The 24,490-nt window shown below is 41.0% G+C and overlaps 1 protein-coding gene across 1 annotated transcript; it reads left to right on the top strand.

Moving 5' to 3' along the window:
* Positions 1-7,735: 7,735 nt before the first annotated feature.
* Positions 7,736-21,731, top strand: golt1a (golgi transport 1A). Its single transcript, XM_061070498.1, has 5 exons — positions 7,736-7,867; positions 8,563-8,654; positions 20,079-20,257; positions 20,480-20,543; positions 20,652-21,731. The coding sequence occupies exons 1-5, from the start codon at positions 7,843-7,845 to the stop codon at positions 20,679-20,681; spliced, it is 390 nt and encodes a 129-aa protein (XP_060926481.1). The 5' UTR covers positions 7,736-7,842; the 3' UTR covers positions 20,682-21,731.
* The last annotated feature ends 2,759 nt before the right edge of the window (positions 21,732-24,490 follow it).

Raw genomic sequence — 24,490 nt, 5'->3', positions numbered from 1 at the left:
TCTTGATACTTGTTTTAACTCATGTCTTTGAATTATACCATGGAGCTAATTTACTATGTTTTACATGTTCCTTTTTAGAGGCGCTATTGAGTCTAATATTAATCGTAATGAGTCTGCAGAGCTATCGACAAGATGGTCAATCTCAGTGGAGCTAGGGTTTTCAATGAATTTGTTGTTTATATCGAATGATAATACGCTTTAAATGTAATCAGAATTATCTCCTTAAGTTTAGCTATAGCACTATCAGGTAAAATAGTTTTTTGTTAGTGACATATATTCAGATAATCGAGGGTTATTAAATTATGGTCTGATAGAATTCAGTATAAGCCCCAGGAGCACGGTAAATTACAGCAAGTATGATTGGCTGTTGGTGTTTCTTTGATTGGTGTGGAAGACTAAGAACAAGAAATTCAAATGAGTTGTAGCTGAGTTTAGGTTTAGGATTAATTGATAGACTGGAGTTATAAATAGCAGCAACTCCACCTCCTCGGCCGAATTCTCTGGGAACGTGTGAATTTATATGACTTATTTTTTTTTTAGAATATTTAATTTTTCCAAATATTTTCACAATGTAAGAGAACATGCAGAGGATACAGAACACTCTACATTAAACATTACAGAAAATTACATAACAAATTAAAAAAAAAAAAATACACACATAGATGAAATAAAACTAATTAAATAAAGTAAATAATTCCCCCCACCCAAAGAGAAATATATGACTTATTAATTAAACTTCTGAACCAGAACAGACTGGAAAACCGAAATGACTCCCCATGGACGGCTCATATGGCCTTGAAAGAGGCTCAGAGGCCTGAGTGGAGTGCACTTTACAAACCAACGCTGACAAAGGGGGGGGGGGGGGGGACTTACAGTGGAAGGTTCTACACGGAGCTGTTGCTGTAAACGCGTTTGTTTCTGTTATTAATTCTGACGTTGCTACCTGTCCCTCCTGTCCACAGAGGGAGACAGTTTTTCATTGTTTTCTAGAGTGTGGTCGGCTCTCTTCACTGTTTCTGTTTTTGACTCAATTGTTTGCTCTGTTTGATGAAGTTTTCTCAGATCAAATGTTCATCCTGGGATACAATTAAAACAGTAACAATAAAAATTAAATGTCAACTCTTCAACTTTGTTTTGGGTCAAGCAAAGATGGCAATCTATCTTTGCCGGAGAAACAAGCTTGAAGACTCACTTGATGAAGACGTTATGTACATCTTTAGACAAATGTTAAAGGCAAGACTGAAAACTGATTTCACTTTCTTTATTTTGAAAGGTAGTAGATTTTGAGAAGATGTGGTGCCTCAAACAAGTTTTATGTTCTGGGAAGAAAGATCAGCAGGTTTTTGGTCATATTTTGAATTGAATATTTTTTTGAGTCTTTGATATACTGTAGTATTTGTTATTTTTGGGAACTTTACTGAGCAATTAAAAGTGGCTTGAAAAATAAAATCATATCTCTCTCGTGTGAGCTGAGAGCTGGTTGCCGTTAATGAGCGGTTTGTGCGATTTTGTTCTATTTGTTGATAAAACTGTGTAAAAAAACTAGTGTATTGTCGATTATAGGGTTTGTGGTGTTGCAGTGTACACGGAGGAGGTGTTAGGTGGTGAGTTTGTGTGTGTGTGACTGTATGCAGTCGGCCGCGTGCCAGTCGGTGTGCTAAATGCCATGGACCTCACCAGGTTAACCCCGAAGCACGGCATTAAGACCACGCTGGCTTTCCTGTGCTCGGTGGAGGAGTGTAGCCTGGCCTTGGGCAGGGTGGTGGGGCACAGCAGCGTGAATTCCGCTGCTAGAATGAACAACGCGGTTGCCATTTTCCTCGTCAGCGTAGAGAAGGCAAACACGGTGGTGGCGAGCGGGATAAAAGTGAGCGACACGTTCGTATCTGTTCTGCCTCTCGCCACACCGGCGGTTAATGTGACACTGTCTAACGTTCCCCCGTGCATTAGAGACGAGACGTTGATCAGAGAGCTGTCCAGACACGGAAAGATAGTCTCAACTAAAGAAAGTGTCCTCAGGATGCAAGTCACCCCTGCTAGAACATGTGGTGTTCCACAGAAGGCATCTCTTTATGATTATGAATAACAGGGTGGAGTTTTACTACGTGAATTTTGTGACATCAAACACGAATTGCTTCAGCTGTGGGAAGCAAGGACACCAAGCTAAAACATGTCCACAGAGAAAAAAAGACAGCTGACACTCAGGAGGGGACAGGGGGGTCCAGCAGGAAGGTCAGGAGAGACAGGAGGGAACAGTGGAGTCCAACGGGAGAGTGAGGTCGGACCCATTTGTCAACAAACCAGGTGAATCCAGCATGTCTGGTTAAGAAGAAGATCAGCTGCTGGAGATCGCAAATGACGGCGGTGTAACGAAGAGAACTTCGTTCCCTGGAGCTGGAGATGGGGTGGGGGAATATTGCACCATACACTTTAATAATTGCACAGGCGTTGGTAAACAGTGCACTTTATTGGTATATTTGCACTTACAAACAGTTAACCGTTATTGATTGGTGTTACATTTGTTGTCCTTTGTGGGTCTGTGCTGGTGGTTTCTGTGGTGGCCACATGGTTCCACCTACAAAGAGAGGGACATGAGTTAAGGTGCAATAGTGTGTGTTTGTGTGTGTAATGTTACTCACCAGTTCTTTTGTCTCCAGGGTGTTCGGGTAAAAGGCCTCCCCAGCAAACAAGCACCATATTTATAGTTCCGGGGCCATCCAAGTGGTGATTAGTGTGGGTGTGGGAAGACTAGGGTATGTGATTATTGTAAGGTGTTGGAATTGGGGATGAGGGGGTGTTTGTAAATAAATGTGTGTGTTTGTGGGTATATAGTAGAATGATGGGGATAATGATAAACAAAAAGGTGTTGTCAAAAGGGGAGCCTCGCAGCCTGGGGAATGGTTTCTCCCTCTGTAATTAGGCCCCTATATAAGGGGCCATTTTGTTGTCAAAGGGGGGCCGTGTGTTGCTGCATGAGGTGGAGGACCTGTGCCAGGTGCCTGAGAGACACAATAAACTCGTCTTGACACACCACTATCCTGCCTTGGTTCTTCTTTTGCGGTACGGTCCAGCCGTGAGCGTGGTCATCCTAACAGGCGGCCTTAAAAGTATGTTTGAGAAAACAACTCTGCCGGTGTTCTGGATTAAAGTCACGGCAGAATACCCTGAGATCGCCACAACAGCACAAACAACTCTGTTGCCATTTCCGACATCATATCTGTAGTGACATCGGTGGAATTATTTTTAATTCACGAATTAATGTTTATTTTAAATAACAAAACAACCTCTCCAAAGCGCACAGAAGCGCATCTTGTGCGTAATGGAGCTTTGGGATCCGTTCGTCTCCGTCTTGCTGGTAACTTACCACGCAATAATTAATTTGAGGCCGGATATTAACAATTCGTTAATTTCGTTAAATAAAATTAAAAATCTACCGATGTCACCAGAGTCCGTATCAGAGGGACTCCGTGGTGAGGCTCCGTAGCCGAACCTTAACGTCCGGTCGTGAAAATATTGTCTGACGTCCAACCTTGTCTTCTTGTCTGCAAGTGTTAATTTTTCACAAAAGAGAGTAACGCGAGTAACGAACTCATTTAAATTTCAGTAATTGTAACTGCGTTACTTGATTTAAAAAAATACTTCGTTAAATGCTCGTTACCGCTAAAAGTAGTGGAATTACAGTAACGCGTTACACTCCCAACACTGGGATTAAGTACATAATTGAAGATGGGGACATTTTTATCATGTGGCGGCAATAAACAGGGAAATGAAACTCCAGGAGAACAGCGGAGAAATCGAAAGTATGGGATGTATATTTAATCATGTATATATCACTTATATCGTTTGAAATATATCAATTTTCAGTGTGTTTTCCGGCCCGATTTGCTCGCAGCGAGCGAAAAAAATAGAACAGACCCCGAAACCATCGCTGCAGATCGCGAGCGGCCGCGGCGCTTCCCGCAGCTACCCGGCACGACGCTGCCGCTGCGAACAGCCTAATTATTTAACATGGGAGCGGAAAGGAAGCGGACAGCTTTCGTGGCGCTTCGCGGCGCTTCTATCTCCGGTGCGTCCCCGTGTTTAGAAGATGATGTTGTGATGTGAATGTATTGGTTTTTATTGCATGTGTCACGTCATGATAAATCAGTCCCTTGTGCCGCCCTCACGGCATTTTGCACCCTAGGCAACCGCCTATTTCGCCTATGCCAGGAGCCGCCCCTGACCAAAAGCACTAATACAAAAAACTACAAGCCATTTTAGCAGACTTTTTTTGGACAAATTACATTGTGTGCCCCAGTATGTATTGTTTTTACCAAAGGAGGGGGGGGGCATGGTCTGGTGCACATACAAAGCCACTTTTTAGATTACAGTTCATCCAGAAATATCTGGCAGGTCCAAAGGATGTTGTTTCGAGACAAGTTACAAACATGGCACTGTTCTTCATGGATTTTAAGCTTCTAACACTGTACGGATTATTTCCTTTTTATCAGAAATTTTTTAAGACATGGAACCTTTTTAAATGAAAAAGGCTGGAACTTGCAAACTCTCTGCACTGGCTATTGGAAGAGCCGCCAATAAATGGAGCCAGGCTGGATGTCAAGAGCAGCTCAACACCAGGCCTCACCAGTATTCTGTGCACCACCGGAGCTGTAACTCTGGGGAAGATAGTCGATGCAGCAGGTCCTGGTTTTACTGACATCCCAACTGTGGCTTCCCTCATCGCATAGAGGTCCATGCAGACAGAGAGAATTTTTAAACTTATGGATTAAGAGACTCACGGACGAGGAGGAAAAGATGCTACAGGAGTACAGCACTGGAACAGAAACCCCCGACGACAGCGACCCTTTCCCATAGTTGGGTTTACTCCGAATCTGGATGGGCTCACAGGACCTTTTTTAAATAAAACGGACTGGAAACAGGTAGACTTGTACACAGCCACAGGAAGAGCCATGTATGAATGTTGTGTTTTAACCCTGAACAGAAGCAAACTGGATGTGAGGACTGACACGGTGTGGAGAATACAGCAAGGATGTAGACAGCAAGTTCAAACCAGTATCAGGGTTCCTACAGGTTTTAACAAGTTAAATTTAAGACGTTTTAAGACCTTTTTAAGACCACTTTGAATAGAATTTAAGACCTATTTCACGGCCACACTGGCAAAAAAGTATGAAGGAAAATTACTATGAAAGAAGAAATAAGTCCCAGAATTAATTGCAAAGCAAATGTATTCCCGTTCAACATAACAATGACGGACATAACAGTACACAGAAATGTGTGTGTACGTGTGTCTGTAGACCTGGTTGAGAAGGAATACAGGTGACAGCTAGCTGGCCCTGCACTGAGGCAAAGACTGTATCTCTGAACTTACAGCAGTTGGAAGTCCAAACAGGTCCAAAATAGTAACAAATAGAATCAGAAATAACTGAGCCTTCTAGTCAATAAGGATGCTTTTGTTTGTCAAACAGTTACCAAGTATGAGTTCAATAAACAATTCTTTCAGCATAGAGAAAAAAGGATGTTCCCAAAAAAATGGCCAGAGAAGAAAATTAAACATCCCACCCCAACACTACATAAACCTCTATCTTCTCAGCCCTGCTGCCTCGGCCACAATCTCCTTTTCAAGCTCAGCCAACTTCTCCTTGCTGCCCCTACTCAGAATATTTAACTTGGAGATGACCTTGGCCATCTTGCTGCCAGCCTTGCCCTCATGACTGTCTGAAAGTTATACACCCTCTATATATAGGGAAAATGTTAACATGTTGGTCAGGGTGAAGAGTGGCAATAGAGTTTTACAAAGCCCGATGCCAGTTGCCAATTTGCTGCTATTGCAGACCAATTGGCCACCATTGGAGTTTTCCGTTCTGCTTAAACATTGCGCTCAGAAATTGTGGCTGAAAAATGGCTCGCACCTCTCTGAGTAGGTGGAGGTGACATGGGGAGATTATTTACAGAGGAAGGCACAACATGGCAGATATGGTGACCACCAACTCTTCAATGAGCTGCCCAGATATTCAATGTTTAGCTCCTTATTGTGTCAACTCATGGTTGGAATGAAACACTGTTATCTCACCATCTGGTTGTTATTGTGAAGGCTTGCCTCTTTTGATTCTAGGCCATTTCGCTGTGGGACACATTATGTAAGTTTAGATGGATCGATTTATCCTCATTAACAGGCCATTCAGTCTCTCAGAAAACAATTTAGGACATAGACTAGAATTGACCCCAAGCCTGGCCCTACGTATGATTCTGAACCTGGCCCTCTAGTTGACCCTGAACCTGGACTTCCGTTTGTCCCTGAACCTGGACCTCTAGCTGACCCTGAACCTTGCTCTCCTGTTGACCCTGAACCTGGCCCTCTGGCTGAGCTAGTTGACCCTGAACCTGGCCCTCTGTCTCAGCCTGGACCTGGGCTTGTGGCTAAGCCTTTTACTGACATGGTTTTAGATGCTGGAAATGAGCCTGGAGCTCAATACCTACCCTTAGAAATAATAGCAAGAATTATTGAGATATGTCTCACTCTTATTCCGTGAACCATCAACACCATTTCATCCCAACCTGTACATAAGAGAGACACTTGCTGAGAGTTTGGAACTGGACAAAGCGAATTACTTTTCCGTTGTGTGAAATGTACTGCACAGTATTAGAGAGTCTAGTTCTGTAAAAATATATTATTACATTATCAGCTCCAATTATTACATTTTTAAAGGATTTGTTTAAACCCGGCCACTAATGTAACAACCAGCCAATAATGTAATAACTTATTACATTATGGGCAAAAAGTTATTGTGTCTTTGGTTCATAAATGTTATTACGTTATTGGCAAGTTCCTGCATATGCCTGGCCCTGGCGCAACCCACTAAGACATTTGTTAGAATGTCTATCTATACAATTACAGAAATATGAAATTATAGAAATATGAAATTATTTATTATCAAAACTTCATACAATCATAACAATCAAAAACACCAAAGATTAAAGGAATAAATGACTATAAATTACAATATATTGCTATCAAAGAACACACAAATAAAACTAAATCACGCAAATCCTTTGTGTGTATCACACAAAAAGAATGCCATGTTAAATCCAGACCTTTCTTGATACTAAGTCATGAATCAGTCTGCCCAGCATTTGCCTTGTTGTTACCAATCACAGAAAGGCCACAAAAGCATTCCTGTGACATGGTAAACCTCAGATAGGACTTGTTGAGCTTCAGCTACATACTAGTTTTATATTATTCTTAATGATTTCAAGAATTTTATTTAACAAAATATCTATAAAACTATAGATTCATAGTTTTGTTAATGAATTGTGGTTTATTTTTAAGTGTGACTGATTTTACCAATTGCATTAGTACTGTACCAAATGTTATAGATTGCCCCACTCCCTCTTTCTCAGCCTTCCCCTCTCCTTCTGAGTGTGTGAGGCTTCTCTGCTTGCAGCTCCAGACTGGAAATAAGATAAGATGCCCATGTTGCCCATACCGAGATCCTTGTAGATGTGCTCTCCTAACTCATCCAGTTTTGACCCAAACATCTGCATACTGGTGAGTAGATAACAAGTGAATTTTCATGTATTTGGGTGAACGATCACTTTAAGAAAGAATTGTGGAAAAGAGAATAAAAACTTATCTTATCTCGAATGACATCACTCAGGTCATTGAACATTACCTAAGAATATCCAGTGTTCAATAGAGGGGCTCAATGTGTGCTTGGTCTGGTTAATGATCACCTCATACATTAACATCAATGTACAAAGGTCACAGTTGTGAATAGGAATTATTCACTTCTTTCAGTCAGTCACACCGATACAAATTCTGGAGAGGGAGCACAAGGAATAACCATGATGGTCATCTCAGAGTTCCAAAGTAAGTGTTCCCACAGTTTTTTCTTGTTAGGGTTTGAGCCCAAAGGGCAAGAACCCTATTGTTTGTTTTTGCTCCAGTTTGTTGGCTCAAATTCCTGTGAGCGCGAATGAGCTTGAAACACGACACTTGGCACAATAACTGAAATTGATATGCAACATCTTTCCTTGAAATGACCTCAATTGGCCACATGGTTGCGCTGGAATTTGGCCTAAAAAATGCACATTTTGATTGGCCAGAGTCTGGATTGCAAAGGAACAATAAAAATGACAAACACCAGGAAGCTGCTGATAAGTTACTCCCATAATTTCTTAGGTGAGCCTGTGTAACTGGCACATGACATGAAGATAAACATCTTTGCAGAAAGGTTAGGAGAGATACAACTGAAAGTCAGTTGTACACATTATTATTTTTATTACATTAAAACAAATTAGAAAAAATATGAAACTTACAGAACAATGATCTCCTTATTAAGTCACAGTTCTGCCTTCACATGCATTCTACTGTACTTACTTATGCCATGTGTTATATTGGAGAAATTCTAGGGGGGGCAGCTAATAGAAAAAAAATTCCACTGAGGACTGATAAGTCTTAAACATCTACCTCAAGTTTAAATTGGAATTGTTAACTGTTTTATAACTACATTTTATTGTTGGTATTTTCTTACCTCTTAAATACATCTTAACTGTATCTTCCAGAAATTGGGATTGGTCTGATCGGGTTTGGTTTATTTTTCCTGCTCTTTGGTGTGCTGCTGTACTTCGACTCGGTCTTGCTGGCATTTGGGAATGTAAGTAATCTTTCATGCAATAAACATCTTCTTAGAGTCATCACATCATCACTGATTCATACCATCATTCAAAGACAAAGTTTACAAACTATCAGAATCAGAAATACTTTATGATTCCAGGGGGAAATTGTGTTTATTACGAAAGTTCCAGGCAGGAGTAGAAATATAAGCATATAAAGATTAAAAAAAAAAGAAATGAAATATGCACAATATGTGCGTTCTGGGGGCGTTTCAGGACCGCGGACGATGTAGAACGTGTCTCATGTTGGCTCTGCGGGAATGTGTTGATATATAGCTTTATTAACTTCTTATGTCTGTCCACTGGGCGAAAAATGAGTCTGCCAGGCCTAGTCGCAGTAGGCCGCCACGGGAGTCCCCAGAGCCTGAGTCCCAGGCAAGCCGGATGCTAACGAAGATATGCTACGCTGCATTAAAGTCCTGATGAATGATCAACAGGCCGATATTTTCACAAAATTCGAATCCATAATATCTGAGACGGAAAGAATTGACAACTGCCCTGAGACCGTTTGAGGAAAACGTTGCCGCAGCGGGACTATTTCGGACCTGGAGCGTTCGGCTGACGAGCATGATGACCAGCTAACAAGCCTACAAGCTACTACTGTGCTTTCTGCTGCGCTGGAGTGTTTTAGTAAGAAATTTAAAGATTCGGAAGCACGCTCCAGATGGAATAACTATTGACTGGTGGGTCTGCCTGAGGGATCCGAGGGTCCCCGACTTACGGGATTTATGGCATAACTTTTGCAGGACTTATTGGGCCTTGATGCTAAACCCGGGTTGGATAGGGCCCATCGCGCACTGCGTGCTAAACCGATGGAGGGTGAGCCACCAAGTCCGATGGACATCAGGGTTACCCTATTCTAAGTTTAGAACGGCATCTTACACCGCGCTGGCTTCCTATAATGGAAAAAGGGTTCATATTTTCCTGGATTTTACGCTGACTGTGGCCAATTATAAAAACAATTAATAGAATGTCGGTGGACACATGGAGCTTCTTTTCCCAGCTTCTCCTTCCTCTTCTCCCTCCTTATCACATCAAACAAAATGAATATCTCAGCAATACACGTTAGTGACTTGACTTCTTCCCCGGAGTACCTATGCCTTATCGTCCGCTGATCCAGGGCTGCGGTTGCGTCCACATCGTGGGTTATGATGTTTGATCGCGAATCAGAGATCGTGATTGTAATGGCAGATCCTGTATCGTGCTGGCTGATCGTGATCATATTGACGGATCCTGTATCGTGTTGGCATGTGATAGTGGTGGTGAACCACGATCGAGGCGGCAGCTGATGGTGGATCCTGATGGCAGCAGTGGATCATGATTGTGGACTATGGTGGCATCAGATTGTGATGGTGGATCCTAATTGTGGTGACTGCTTACATGATTACAACAAGAATGCTTGATATACAATATTACTACTCAAATACTCGACCATTACTGACAATAATCCATCAATTAATTTACCTTCCATATGCTTCAAACTGTTTATTCTAATCAATGCTGCAAATACCCTTATCTTTCCGATGTTCTTCATTACACTCTGAATCTATTACACTTCTGTCCGTCATGAGAGGGATCTGTCGCATGTGGCTCTCTCCAAGGTTTCTATGTTCTTTTTACCCTGTTAAAAGTTTTATTCTTTGAAGTAGTTTTTCCTTACTCTTGTTGAGGGTTAAGGGCAGAGGATGTCAAAACTTGTGAAAGCACTACGAGACAAATTGTGATTTGTGAATATGGGCAATACAAATACAACTTGATTGATTGAATTTGATTGATATTTTGCACACGCACTAATAACCCTGTTGGTTTTACACAAGATGAAAAGCAGAATTTCCGTCAAAGGAAAGCTCTAGGAAATCACAGAACTCACGTCCTAACCATGCGGTTAGGACGTGCGGTGAGGCTTGTTGTGGCCATGTTATAATTTAAAACTACATTCAGATCCCCCCCCACAAATCAGAATTTTTATCACAGTCTGGGGTCATAATTCAGAATATGAGTCTGATACTGCTTCATTGGGCTGTGATTATGGGGCGTGTTTCAACCGAACCAGGAAAAGAAATTTCTCTTCGCTCAATTGGAAAGACCTACAACCAATCAGAGCAACGTAATATGTGACGTATGTCAAGCGACGCATAGTTGTTGTCAGTTGACTGTTTCACGAGTTTATTCACTCTCTAAACAAATCAATGGAAATGCTCCAAATGTCGCTGGTATATCCACAGGAGGCAAAGCCCCCAGGAAGCAGCTGGAGACCAGGGCTGCTCGTGAGAGCCCCGGCCACCGGCGGCGTTAAGAAGCCCCACCGCTACCGGCTCGGTACCGTTACCGGCCGGTAGCTAGGCTCTGAGAGAGATCCGTCGCTAACAGAAATCTACGGAGCTGCTAATCCGCAAGCTGCGCTTCCAGAGCTCCGCTGCCATGGCTCTGCAGGAGGCCAGCGAGGAGTAAAAGCGGCAGTTAATCGTTTTTTTCAAGCATGCACTTACTTGTTGCTCCAACATTAACTGCAACAGCATCTCAACATGTGTCTTTTTTGTCTCATATGTGCTGAGGAGCGTAGCGCCCCCCACCCCTCTCTTTTTATTTATATGACTGCTTGTGTGGCTGCAGCATCGGGGCCAGCTGATAAATTAAACCCTTTCCGAATCCCGTAGGAGGACGGCAAAAATATCTTTTCGATCTACAAATGCCTTGATCGCGTTTCTCTGTTCCTCTTTCAAAATGTTGTGGGAGGGCAAAACGAATAAATCACAGACTAAGTATTAGAAATGAGCCGGATACTCGGCTGAAACGAGTATCCGGTACGGATAAAGCACTTTTGCCGAGTACGATTATTATACGAGTAATCGGAGTCATTATCTGTGCTCGGACTGAATGAAAATCCTCACACAGCGTCACAGCGCTCCTCCCGTCACACACGGCTCTGCTCACTCACTCACAGAACAGCTCTCTGTCTCTCAGTCACTCAGGTTCACTGTGCATAGGGACTGTTCCATAGGCTCAGTCAAGGAAGCAGAAATGATTCGATAATTTCCCGACTGGGTCTTCGGGTACGAGTCTTTGGAAAATTTTTCACGAGACCTGCATTGGCTCAGTAGAGGAGCGCTGCAGATGCGAGGGACGTTCACTGTCTCCCGGAGAAGTGAACGCTCTGTGTTTTTAGTATGTTAAGACGTGAATTGTATTTGTTCACGGGTCATGGTGACTGGTTTTGTTGTTTTCACTTTACATTTACACTTACTTTACAGTAAAGTAAACCTCTATTAAATACAGTACAACATGACAGTTTGTATGATTTGAAATTGTCAAATCATGAGCGCTGAAAAACAATCTATCATTTAGGAGAAATTGAGTTTGCGATCTTGATTTAAAATAGGTGTTAATCACTTAATCTACATACCTCTCAGCGCTCACTTCAGTAGCTGTACTCGCTCATCCCTACTAAGTATATTTATTTAATTAGGTATGGCTCACTAAATGGTAAATGGTTTTGTATTCATAAAGCGCTTTTCTAGTCTTGATGACCACTCAAAGCTCTTTACAGCTATTATGCAGGTGTCTTTTGGTAGAGGTACTTTTTTACTTGTGTTGGTTGGTGTGGGGGGGGGGGATGTTGTGGGAGGGCAAAACGAATAAATCACAGACTAAGTATATTTATTTTAATTAGGTATGGCTCACTTAAAAGTAAATGGTTTTGTATTCATATAGCGCTTTTCTAATCTTGATGACCACTCAAAGCTCTTTACAGTAGTAATGTGTCGGTCGTGAACGATTAGTTCATTATGAACGAATCCTTACAAGGACTCGGGAGTAACGAGTCCTCTCAAAGAGAGATTCGTTCATTTTCTTGTGGCCGCGCATCGGGACTGTTCCATAGGCTCAGTCAAGGAAGCAGAAATGATTCGTTCATCTCCCTACTGGGTCTTCGGGTACGAGTCTTTGGATCATTTTTCACGTGACCTGCATTGGCTCAGTAGAGGAGCGCTGGAGCAGTAGCGAGGGACGTTCACTGTCTCCTGGAGAAATGAACACTCTGTGTTTTTAGTATAGAAAAACGTGAATTATATTCGTTCACAAGTCATAATGACTGGTTTTGTTATTTTCACTTTACATTAACACTTACAGTTTAGTGCAGTGTAATTGTTTCCCGTGATAATTAAATGCCAGTGTGATAATAAATGACAATTTCAAACCATACAAACTGTAATTCTGTACTGTATTTAATAGAGGTTTACTTTAAAAAATATAATCTGCCCACAAAAGCTGTCAGTCATGGCTGTCTCCAAGGGGACTGTGGCCCTTCCCCACAGTTTTGCACTAGGTGACTTGCAAGCCATCTAGAAGTTAGTGTGTCGTTTTGAATGAAATGCCAAATTAATCAAATGTGATATTAAATGTTTTTATTGTAACCCCAAAATCCCAATATTGCACCATGTTACATTTATTAATAATTTACTCTTTGCATATAATAATAACACACTTTACATTATAGAAAACTTAACAGTTTACAACAGTATGGTTTTTTAAAGTTAAAAAAGTTTGTCAAGCCGAGCTTTGTAACAAAATATATATATATAATGTATCTCAAAAGGTTAAATACTCGGCTGAAACGAGTATCCGGTACGGATAAAGCACTTTTGCCGAGTACGATTATTATACGAGTAATCGGAGTCATTATCTGTGCTCGGACTGAATGAAAACACAGCGCTCCTCCCGTCACACACGGCTCTGCTCACTCACTCACAGAACAGCTCTCTGTCTCTCAGTCACTCAGGTTCACTGTGCATAGGGACTGTTCCATAGGCTCAGTCAAGGAAGCAGAAATGATTCGTTAATTTCCCGACTGGGTCTTCGGGTACGAGTCTTTGGAAAAATTTTCACGAGAACTGCATTGGCTCAGTAGAGGAGCGCTGCAGATGCGAGGGACGTTCACTGTCTCCCGGAGAAGTGAACGCTCTGTGTTTTTAGTATGTTAAGACGTGAATTGTATTTGTTCACGGGTCATGGTGACTGGTTTTGTTGTTTTCACTTTACATTTACACTTACTTTACAGTAAAGTAAACCTCTATTAAATACAGTACAACATGACAGTTTGTATGATTTGAAATTGTCAAATCATGAGCGCTGAAAAACAATCTATCATTTAGGAGAAATTGAGTTTGCGATCTTGATTTAAAATAGGTGTTAATCACTTAATCTACATACCTCTCAGCGCTCACTTCAGTAGCTGTACTCGCTCATCCCTACTAAGTATATTTATTTAATTAGGTATGGCTCACTAAATGGTAAATGGTTTTGTATTCATAAAGCGCTTTTCTAGTCTTGATGACCACTCAAAGCTCTTTACAGCTATTATGCAGGTGTCTTTTGGTAGAGGTACTTTTTTACTTGTGTTGGTTGGTGTGGGGGGGGGGGGATGTTGTGGGAGGGCAAAACGAATAAATCACAGACTAAGTATATTTATTTTAATTAGGTATGGCTCACTTAAAAGTAAATGGTTTTGTATTCATATAGCGCTTTTCTAATCTTGATGACCACTCAAAGCTCTTTACAGTAGTAATGTGTCGGTCGTGAACGATTAGTTCATTATGAACGAATCCTTACAAGGACTCGGGAGTAACGAGTCCTCTCAAAGAGAGATTCGTTCATTTTCTTGTGGCCGCGCATCGGGACTGTTCCATAGGCTCAGTCAAGGAAGCAGAAATGATTCGTTCATCTCCCTACTGGGTCTTCGGGTACGAGTCTTTGGATCATTTTTCACGTGACCTGCATTGGCTCAGTAGAGGAGCGCTGGAGCAGTAGCGAGGGACGTTCACTGTCTCCTGGAGAAATGAACACTCTGTGTTTTTAGTATAGAAAAACATGAATTATATTCGTTCACAAGTCATAATGACTGGTTTTGTTATTTTCACTTTACATTAACACTTACAGTTTAGTGCAGTGTAATTGTTTCCCGTGATAATTAAATGCCAGTGTGATAATAAATGACAATTTCAAACCATACAAACTGTAATTCTGTACTGTATTTAATAGAGGTTTACTTTAAAAAATATAATCTGCCCACAAAAGCTGTCAGTCATGGCTGTCTCCAAGGGGACTGTGGCCCTTCCCCACAGTTTTGCACTAGGTGACTTGCAAGCCATCTAGAAGTTAGTGTGTCGTTTTGAATGAAATGCCAAATTAATCAAATGTGATATTAAATGTTTTTATTGTAACCCCAAAATCCCAATATTGCACCATGTTACATTTATTAATAATTTACTCTTTGCATATAATAATAACACACTTTACATTATAGAAAACTTAACAGTTTACAACAGTATGGTTTTTTAAAGTTAAAAAAGTTTGTCAAGCCGAGCTTTGTAACAAAATATATATATATAATGTATCTCAAAAGGTTAAATACTCGGCTGAAACGAGTATCCGGTACGGATAAAGCACTTTTGCCGAGTACGATTATTATACGAGTAATCGGAGTCATTATCTGTGCTCGGACTGAATGAAAACACAGCGCTCCTCCCGTCACACACGGCTCTGCTCACTCACTCACAGAACAGCTCTCTGTCTCTCAGTCACTCAGGTTCACTGTGCATAGGGACTGTTCCATAGGCTCAGTCAAGGAAGCAGAAATGATTCGTTAATTTCCCGACTGGGTCTTCGGGTACGAGTCTTTGGAAAAATTTTCACGAGACCTGCATTGGCTCAGTAGAGGAGCGCTGCAGATGCGAGGGACGTTCACTGTCTCCCGGAGAAGTGAACGCTCTGTGTTTTTAGTATGTTAAGACGTGAATTGTATTTGTTCACGGGTCATGGTGACTGGTTTTGTTGTTTTCACTTTACATTTACACTTACTTTACAGTAAAGTAAACCTCTATTAAATACAGTACAACATGACAGTTTGTATGATTTGAAATTGTCAAATCATGAGCGCTGAAAAACAATCTATCATTTAGGAGAAATTGAGTTTGCGATCTTGATTTAAAATAGGTGTTAATCACTTAATCTACATACCTCTCAGCGCTCACTTCAGTAGCTGTACTCGCTCATCCCTACTAAGTATATTTATTTAATTAGGTATGGCTCACTAAATGGTAAATGGTTTTGTATTCATAAAGCGCTTTTCTAGTCTTGATGACCACTCAAAGCTCTTTACAGCTATTATGCAGGTGTCTTTTGGTAGAGGTACTTTTTTACTTGTGTTGGTTGGTGTGGGGGGGGGGGGATGTTGTGGGAGGGCAAAACGAATAAATCACAGACTAAGTATATTTATTTTAATTAGGTATGGCTCACTTAAAAGTAAATGGTTTTGTATTCATATAGCGCTTTTCTAATCTTGATGACCACTCAAAGCTCTTTACAGTAGTAATGTGTCGGTCGTGAACGATTAGTTCATTATGAACGAATCCTTACAAGGACTCGGGAGTAACGAGTCCTCTCAAAGAGAGATTCGTTCATTTTCTTGTGGCCGCGCATCGGGACTGTTCCATAGGCTCAGTCAAGGAAGCAGAAATGATTCGTTCATCTCCCTACTGGGTCTTCGGTTACGAGTCTTTGAATCATTTTTCACGTGACCTGCATTGGCTCAGTAGAGGAGCGCTGGAGCAGTAGCGAGGGACGTTCACTGTCTCCTGGAGAAATGAACACTCTGTGTTTTTAGTATAGAAAAACGTGAATTATATTCGTTCACAAGTCATAATGACTGGTTTTGTTATTTTCACTTTACATTAACACTTACAGTTTAGTGCAGTGTAATTGTTTCCCGTGATAATTAAATGCCAGTGTGATAATAAATGACAATATCAAACCATACAAACTGTAATTCTGTACTGTATTTAATAGAGGTTTACTTTAAAAAATATAATCTGCCCACAAAAGCTGTCAGTCATGGCTGTCTCCAAGGGGACTGTGGCCCTTCCCCACAGTTTTGCACTAGGTGACTTGCAAGCCATCTAGAAGTTAGTGTGTCGTTTTGAATGAAATGCCAAATTAATCAAATGTGATATTAAATGTTTTTATTGTAACCCCAAAATCCCAATATTGCACCATGTTACATTTATTAATAATTTACTCTTTGCATATAATAATAACACACTTTACATTATAGAAAACTTAACAGTTTACAACAGTATGGTTTTTTAAAGTTAAAAAAGTTTGTCAAGCCGAGCTTTGTAACAAAATATATATATATAATGTATCTCAAAAGGTTAAATAAAAATTAAGTTAAATCACACTATTCAGCCACAGATAGATAACAATAATTAAATCACACTAAAAACCAAAGGAACATGCTGTAAAAAAAACTGCAGTTTAGGGCCTGCTCTAAGGCAGGTTTGCATTTAAGAAAACAAGCTCCCGGACCTTGGATCGGCTGAGCCTGTTTCTCCGATCTGAAATGATCTGCCCTGTTTTAGAAAAAACTCTCTCAGAAGGCACAGATGTGGCCACAATGCACAGTCTTGTCTTCATGAACTCACAGAGGCTTTTGTAAAGAGCTGAACTCTTCATCCACCATGCCAGAGGGTCTGATGTGCGGGGTAAAAGTGGCTCAGCAAGGTAACCACGCATCTCCATCATGGCATTAGTAGAGACAGTTGGTGTGGAAGTAGAAGGCCTCAAGCTTGCAACCCTCTCATCAAAGTCCTCCCAGGAGGGGGTTGACATGTGCTGCAGCTGATGTCATTCTCTTCACTGCCTCGTCTGCTACTTTGCTGTTGACAAAGGCTTGCTTTTTGAACCTCGGGTCCAAGCAGGTAGCATCAGCAAGCTTCTCAATGTGCTCCACTTTACTGAACCTCTTCAACATTTCTGTCATCAGGCTGTCCACGAGACCTTTAACAGGTTCATGGATGGAGGAATTCCTTTGATTGCGCGCAACAATCCTCTGAAGGCCTCTTGCCATTAAAATGACTTTGGAGGCAGTCACAAACCTAAAGAAATGAACAATTATTTAAATATAATTAATACAATGTATTATTAAAAAGCCAATACATACCTGTTTGTGAAAAAAAGGTTAAAAAAACAATCTATCATTTAGGAGAAATTGAGTTTGCGATCTTGATTTAAAATAGGTGTTAATCACTTAATCTACATACCTCTCAGCGGATTCACAAGTGCCAGGGTGGAGATGACAGGATCTTTGACCTCTAAAATTCTTTTCAACATATAGAATGTTGAATTCCACCTTGTGGCCACATCCTGCTTTAGGCGTAATTGCTCCTGTCCCATCTGCTGCTGTGTGGCCTTGAGCTTCTCTGAAGCCACTGTGCTCCTGTGGAAGAACTCAACAATGGCTTTGACCTTTTGCGTTATGCTTTGGACCATCTTCAGGGCAGCTCTGACAATAAGGTTCAGAACATGGGCAAAACAGGGTATGTGGTCCCAGTGAAGGTCTCTCACAGCTGACACAATGTTGGCAGCATTGTCTGTGACGCAGGCTACAATTTTGTCCTTTACACCCCATTCTTCACTAACCCTGGTCAGCTCCCTTGCAAGATTGTCAGCAGTGTGTCTTTCTGTCATGACAAAACAGTCCAGGAGATTTGAGGTCATTTGAAAATCCTCCATGAAATGACAAGTCACAGACATGTAACTTGTGGTAGTTACTGAGGTCCAGCAGTCTGTTGTGAGACACACAGCCGTGGCAGACTTGATTTTGTCCATGACTTCAGTTCTTAGTCGCTCAAACATCATAGGAAGAACTTTTGTTGAAATAGTTTTTCTACCTGGTAGACTGTATGATGGGTCCAGAAGCTTTGAATATTCCCTGAAGCCTTTGTCCTCAACCACAGAAAAGGCCTGTGATTTACAGGCAATCATTTTGACCAGAGCTTCATCCAGTTTACTCTGTCTCAACGGATCCATTGGCCTTGTAACAAAACTGCCCATTGAGGTTTGTTGTTGTGGCCTCCGTGGCCTAACTGCTGCTTGGGTGCTGGTAAGTGCTGCTGGACAGGTGGATGCTGCGGACATGGTCAACGTAGCAGTTGCAGGCCCAGTTGAAGAGGTGCTGCTGGTGGAAGCAGCTCCTGCTGCTGCAGTACCATCATCACTGTCTCTAACTTGTGCTAAGAGCACAGCTGGATGTGCACATTTAAGGTGCCTTCTCAGGTTTGAGGTGCTTCCTCCTTGAATGGATAAAAGCTTTTTGCAAATTTGGCATTTCGCTTTCGTAGAAGAAACATTTTCAAAATGAGACCAAACATCACTCCTTTTTCTAGTGCTCATCCTCTTGACCTATTCCAATTCGTCTGGGGTCTCTTCTGCCTGCAAGTCACTTAATGCAAAACTGTGGGGGAGGGTGGGGAAGGCCACAGTCCCCTTGGAGACAGCCATGACTGACAGCTCTACTTCAACACCGGCTCCACCCTTATTTGACACCAACATGAAGTGCAATAGGCTCTAAATGTGTAACCTGATCTTTTTCAATTGGTGTGAACTGTGAACTTACTGCATGCCCCCCTCCTATGGACAATGCCACTCAAAGTTCACAGACTTAAATCAATTGTGTCTTACACAGAATTTTTCATATAATATAAGACCATTTTACTTGAATTGCACATTTGTGTGACAGATCATATTTTTTTAAGAAAACCTCCTCAATTAAATACAGTACAACATGACAGTTTGTATGGTTTGAAATTGTCATTTATTATCACACTGGCATTTAATTATCACGGGAAACAATTACACTGCACCAAACTGTAAGTGTTAATGTAAAGTGAAAATAACAAAACCAGTCATTATGACTTGTGAACGAATATAATTCACGTGTTTCTATACTAAAAACATAGAGTGTTAATTTCTCCAGGAGACAGTGAACGTCCCTCGCTCCAGCTCCAGCGCTCCTCTACTGAGCCAATGCAGGTCACGTGATAAATGATCCAAAGACTCGTACCCGAAGACCCAGTAGGGAGATGAACGAATCATTTCTGCTTCCTTGACTGAGCCTATGGAACAGTCCCGATGCGCAGTCCCTCCCCCCCCCCCCCCCTTGAAATGAACGAATGACTCAAAAAAAGATTTGTTCATTTTACTGAACGAGATTGAAAGAACCGAGACGGTAAAATGATCCGAACTTCCCATCACTACTTTACAGCTATTATGCAGGTGTCTTTTGGTAGAGGTACTTTTTTACTTGTGTTGGTTGGTGTTCATCTTGGAGATCAAGTACTGGTAGGATTTTTTACTTACTTCTTTTAATTACCCTTCTAAGAGACGATCTTATCAAACATTGGCTCTTACCTGACTGACTCCATCACAGGACAAATGGGCAAATTTGTGACCAATAATTCTTTAAAGTTTTTTTCAGAGACAGGAGCATTTGCATGTACTCCCACTAAGTCAATCTGTGAAATTGTCTTTTATGTTTCCTCTCCTTTTTTGTGTGATTGCACTCCCTTTAGATCCTGTTTCTGACTGGCTTGACATTCATCATTGGCTTTAGAAGGATGGCCCACTTCTTCTGCCAAAGACACAAGTTTCGAGGCTCTTTTTTCTTCCTAGGAGGTGTGTCTCTGGTGCTGTGCCGTTGGCCAATCATTGGAATGCTGGTGGAGAGTTATGGCTTTGTGCTATTATTCAGGTGAGTCCCAGTAGGAATTTTGTCAAATACAAAACGAGGCTGCAAATCAATCTTTGTCTCTAATAATGATGATCGTGATGATGCTGATAACAAATGTTTCCAGTTTGATCAGGAATATCATGATTTGGATAATAAATCTACATAACAACCACTTACTTGTTACTTATCTTATCAGATGTACTTGATATCAACAATGCCCCACTGTTTTGTTTCCCGCTTTAGGTCCTTCTTCCCGATGGCCTTAGGATTTGTGCTGTCAGCTGTAAACATCCCTTACCTCAGTGCAGTATGTTTTGTTCTTCCCTCAGTAGATTAACACTTACACATTTTGGAAATACCACATGGATGTCACTGCTGAAATTTGACAAATAATTAAATGTTTTTTTTCTTGCAGTTTTTTTCCAGCAGCTCCTCCATGGTGTGAGCAGAATAACATGTTACAGCAATGAAAGAGTGTGTGTGTGGTCACAATTATTTTGTTGTTAACCAGTAAGACTATAATTTTTTTCAATGTACTGTATTTTGCACCCTTTAGGGTTGCAATTAATACGCTGCCTGAAAGCTACTGTAACTTAAAACCCTATATTTTCAACATTATTTTGCAATCACTTACTGTTTTTCGTCCTCTAATATCTTGTTATTTTGGCTTTATTTAGAAATGACCTATTTTATGATATTCCCTTGTGATTTCATTATGGGACCATCATTCCAAATATCACAAAAAGGAACCATGTCTAATTATAACCAACAAAAACCATGTTCATGGATTTTTACAAATTTCCGGCTCAAGGTTTGTGATTTGACACTGCATAGAATGTTATTTTATGAAATACATTTTGATAGTGGACATTGGTTAAAAGTGCTTTACACTGGTTAAAATCAGTGTTCAGTAGAATAAATTATTATCTGGATTTAAAAAAAACATCATCATCCACTAGTCTTTGTGCTGCTTTGCCTCCTCTTTGTCTATATTTTTCTCATTCATTTTTTTGTGCCTCACATTCATAAACCTGACACTTTGCTGTAGTAGGAACTTAGAAACCTGGCTCCTCCTCTGTGTGTAATCTAACCTTTAATCCTTTGGTATGATGCATTTTGGCACACAGGCAACTCCAAAGCAATATCACATACAATTAATGTAACTGTCAAGTCAATACGCCAGGCAAATACAGTAGCATTAAAAATAACCCATAATAAATGGCTGATTTGATTATTCTGGTAATTGGCAACTTAATTGTACTTAGTGGAATTTGCATTAAAAAAACACAATATTACTCTGTTCAGCCCCATTTTTACTATATAATGAGCCTCTACACATTTAACACAGCAGTGCAATGGCAGTCACTTAGTTAAAAAGATTACACAAGTTAGGAACACTCAGTTCTGGGTAAAATGTCAATTTGTCTGTGGTGAGCTGCCCTTCAGCTCCCTGCATTGAAGATGAGTTAAATAAATTGTCTACAAACAGACTTTAGAGCCTGTGTCCTGCAGATCCGATGCTTCAGCTAACCATGGCTTTGTGACTACAGATAAGATCCATGATTTTTAGCAGGATCTTAGTATCAAGATTTTAAAAATATATAATAAATGTAGAAATATCTAACAATTTGAATGAGTAAATGTAGAAATGCATAAATAGCCTTTCCATCACCAAACTGCATTTATTTAGGTATTTTTGGATTTCTGCAATAATTAATTTATAAAGATATTATTCAGTTACCTATTTAGCTGCTCTTCCCCTCCCTGCTCCTCCTTGTGTCCTGACCTAAAACCCCTCTTTTTCTTTTTCTCCTTGAGGAGGGCCTGTCTGGATTAATCAATGGCTTGTTGTTAGAGAAGCACCGTACAGTCACTAAAGACATAAATTTCTCCACACAGAAATTGATGTAATCCGTGATGCAGGTAGTGAGGCTGTCGATGTCCTCCCCATGACCCTTGCAGAGTTCTTCCCACACAATTGTCTCGAAACACTCCCTCAGAGCCTCCACCGTCTCGCAGGACAACCTCTTCACTGTGCGGGTCACAGCTGTTTACCTGTGCACCAGAGGTTTTTACACAGGCAGGAGATGAACCAGTTTGTGATCAGATCTCCCAAGGGGGAAAAGGGTGTTGAGATACAGTTGCAATCAGAACTAGGGCTACGTTGTAGCACTTGCGGGCCCGAGCACCCGCCCGTTGAAGCTTGTTGCGGTCGGTGGAGAGAGTGATCAAAGACCAAATGCATGACTCCGCGTTGCATGTGTGTTGCGCTCTGCGGCAAGGATAAACGCTTCATTTCCTGCGTCCGTCACGCGACTTTGATCCTTGCCTTCTAAATGCTCATTACGGACCACGCTATCAAATAGCACATCACACTGTGAAAATGTTATGTTAGTCGAGTGATAGTTGTAAAACAAAGCTTACTTCCTGTTGCCAGTAGGTGGCGTCATCACTCTTATTACTCACAGACCAATAGATCTGTTCAAGTAGGCACTCTGATGTAGCGTGAGCAATTTTGTGTCAATTGGACAATGTTACCACAACTTAATTTTCACACTGATCAGTAGGTGGCGCTATAACACTGAACTAATATTTATATATGGAGCTGTTCAGATCAGGATTGTGATTATAGGTCAGTAGTTCGGAGCCGGTTGGATAATGCAGAGTGGATTAACAAAGTACTTCCTGTTTAATGGCGAATCAGTAGGTGGCGCTATGACACTCAGGAAATATTGACACAGAGCTGTTCAGGCTTGGACTCTGATCAGGTGACAGAAGTTTGGTAGTGATAGGACAATGCAGAGTGGAGTTATGACAACATCGTGTCCTTTGGCGAAGGATGATCCTTCGCCGCACATCAATGTTTACACACTTTGAGGAAATGTCACAATTCTGACCATGATCCAATGACTTGACTGAGCTCTTTTGAGCTGTATATTGTAAAGCAGCCAGGAGCAGTTCATCAAAGTATAAAACATGTCACTTCCTGTAGCCACCAGGGGGAGCTGGGATTTCAAGTCATGATTTCTGTGTAGTTGACATCAGGCCCGGACTCTTGTCTTACATGTCTAGTTTGGACTCGATTGGACAATGTATGTACGAGATACAGAACCTCGTGTTTTGATGGCGTTTAATCAAACTTTGATGCCACGCCACGGTCACACGGCCTTAAAACCATATGAATATCTTCATGGGGGGTTGTTGATACACACATGTAGTTTGAGTGAGATAGAACCATGAACACTGAGGTTACAGCAACTTCGTGTTTCACGGCGAGTTGATGAACTTTAATGCCACGCCATTAATATGGCGTTTGACGAAAAGTCACAGTAATCTTATGTCTTCATTATCAATGTCTTGAGACCCATTTGACAGTTTAACATGGTTGAGGTCAATGGATGAGGAGGAGTACATCCAAGTGTAAGACATGCAAAAAAAACAAGACATTTCCTGTTTCCACCAGGGGCGCTGTGATTTAAATTGATGATTTCTGTTTAGATGTCATCAGGCTGGGACCCTTTTCTTACATGTCTAGTTTGGACTCGATTGGATCGTGTATGTGCGAGATACAGAAGCTTGTGTTTTGATGGCGTTTAATCAAACTTTGACGCCACGCCACGGTCACACGGTGTGACGAAAAATCGAAACAAATTGAATTTGAAGTTGATTTGATGAAAACCCTGGGACAAGTACTTCAAAGTAAAAATGTGGAATATGGCCAAAATGGCCACTAAATAAAAAATGGCGGGCTTCCTGTTGCGTTCTTCATAATGCCCCTTGAGACTTTTTTGTTTGTCTGGTCAAGAAACACACGGGCTACGATTATTTTGAAGATCGGTAAAAGGGAAACCTAGGGGCTGATTTCCAGGGGGCGCTGTTAAGCCATTTTGCCACGCCCAATTCAAATTACTCCAGAATACTAAAATATCCGTAGACCTTGAATTTTCTGAAAAGTTTCATAACATTTTGAGCATGTCTAGACCCTGAAAAAGCCCCCCAAAGGGAAATAATAATAATAAAAATCCTTACAGTTTCAATAGGGCCTCTCACCATTCGGTGCTCGGGCCCTTAATATTCAACCCCCAAAGATTTTAAGGATTTATCTATTAAAGTTTTTTCAAAAAGCAAGATTATGCTTCGGATGACTTCTTTATGAGTTGAGTGATACATAAAATCAACACAGAAAATGCATGATGTAGTTTGTGTATAACAGTATATTTTGTTAAGATAGCCATGTCACAATTATTCAACCCC

The sequence above is a fragment of the Limanda limanda genome, chromosome 4 (assembly GCF_963576545.1).
Source record: "Limanda limanda chromosome 4, fLimLim1.1, whole genome shotgun sequence".
In the NCBI taxonomy this organism is placed as follows: domain Eukaryota; kingdom Metazoa; phylum Chordata; class Actinopteri; order Pleuronectiformes; family Pleuronectidae; genus Limanda; species Limanda limanda.
The sequence above is the reverse complement of the archived record's forward strand: the minus strand, read 5'-3'. Positions and strand labels throughout refer to the sequence as shown.

Excerpts from the sequence above, each read along its gene's own strand:
- golt1a (XM_061070498.1), top strand. The coding sequence starts at position 7,843 with ATGATGGTCATCTCAGAGTTCCAAA. Across the intron at positions 7,868-8,562 it reads GGTCATCTCAGAGTTCCAAA|AAATTGGGATTGGTCTGATC; the intron begins GTAAGTGTTCCC and ends TGTATCTTCCAG. Across the intron at positions 20,258-20,479 it reads GGCTTTGTGCTATTATTCAG|GTCCTTCTTCCCGATGGCCT; the intron begins GTGAGTCCCAGT and ends TTCCCGCTTTAG.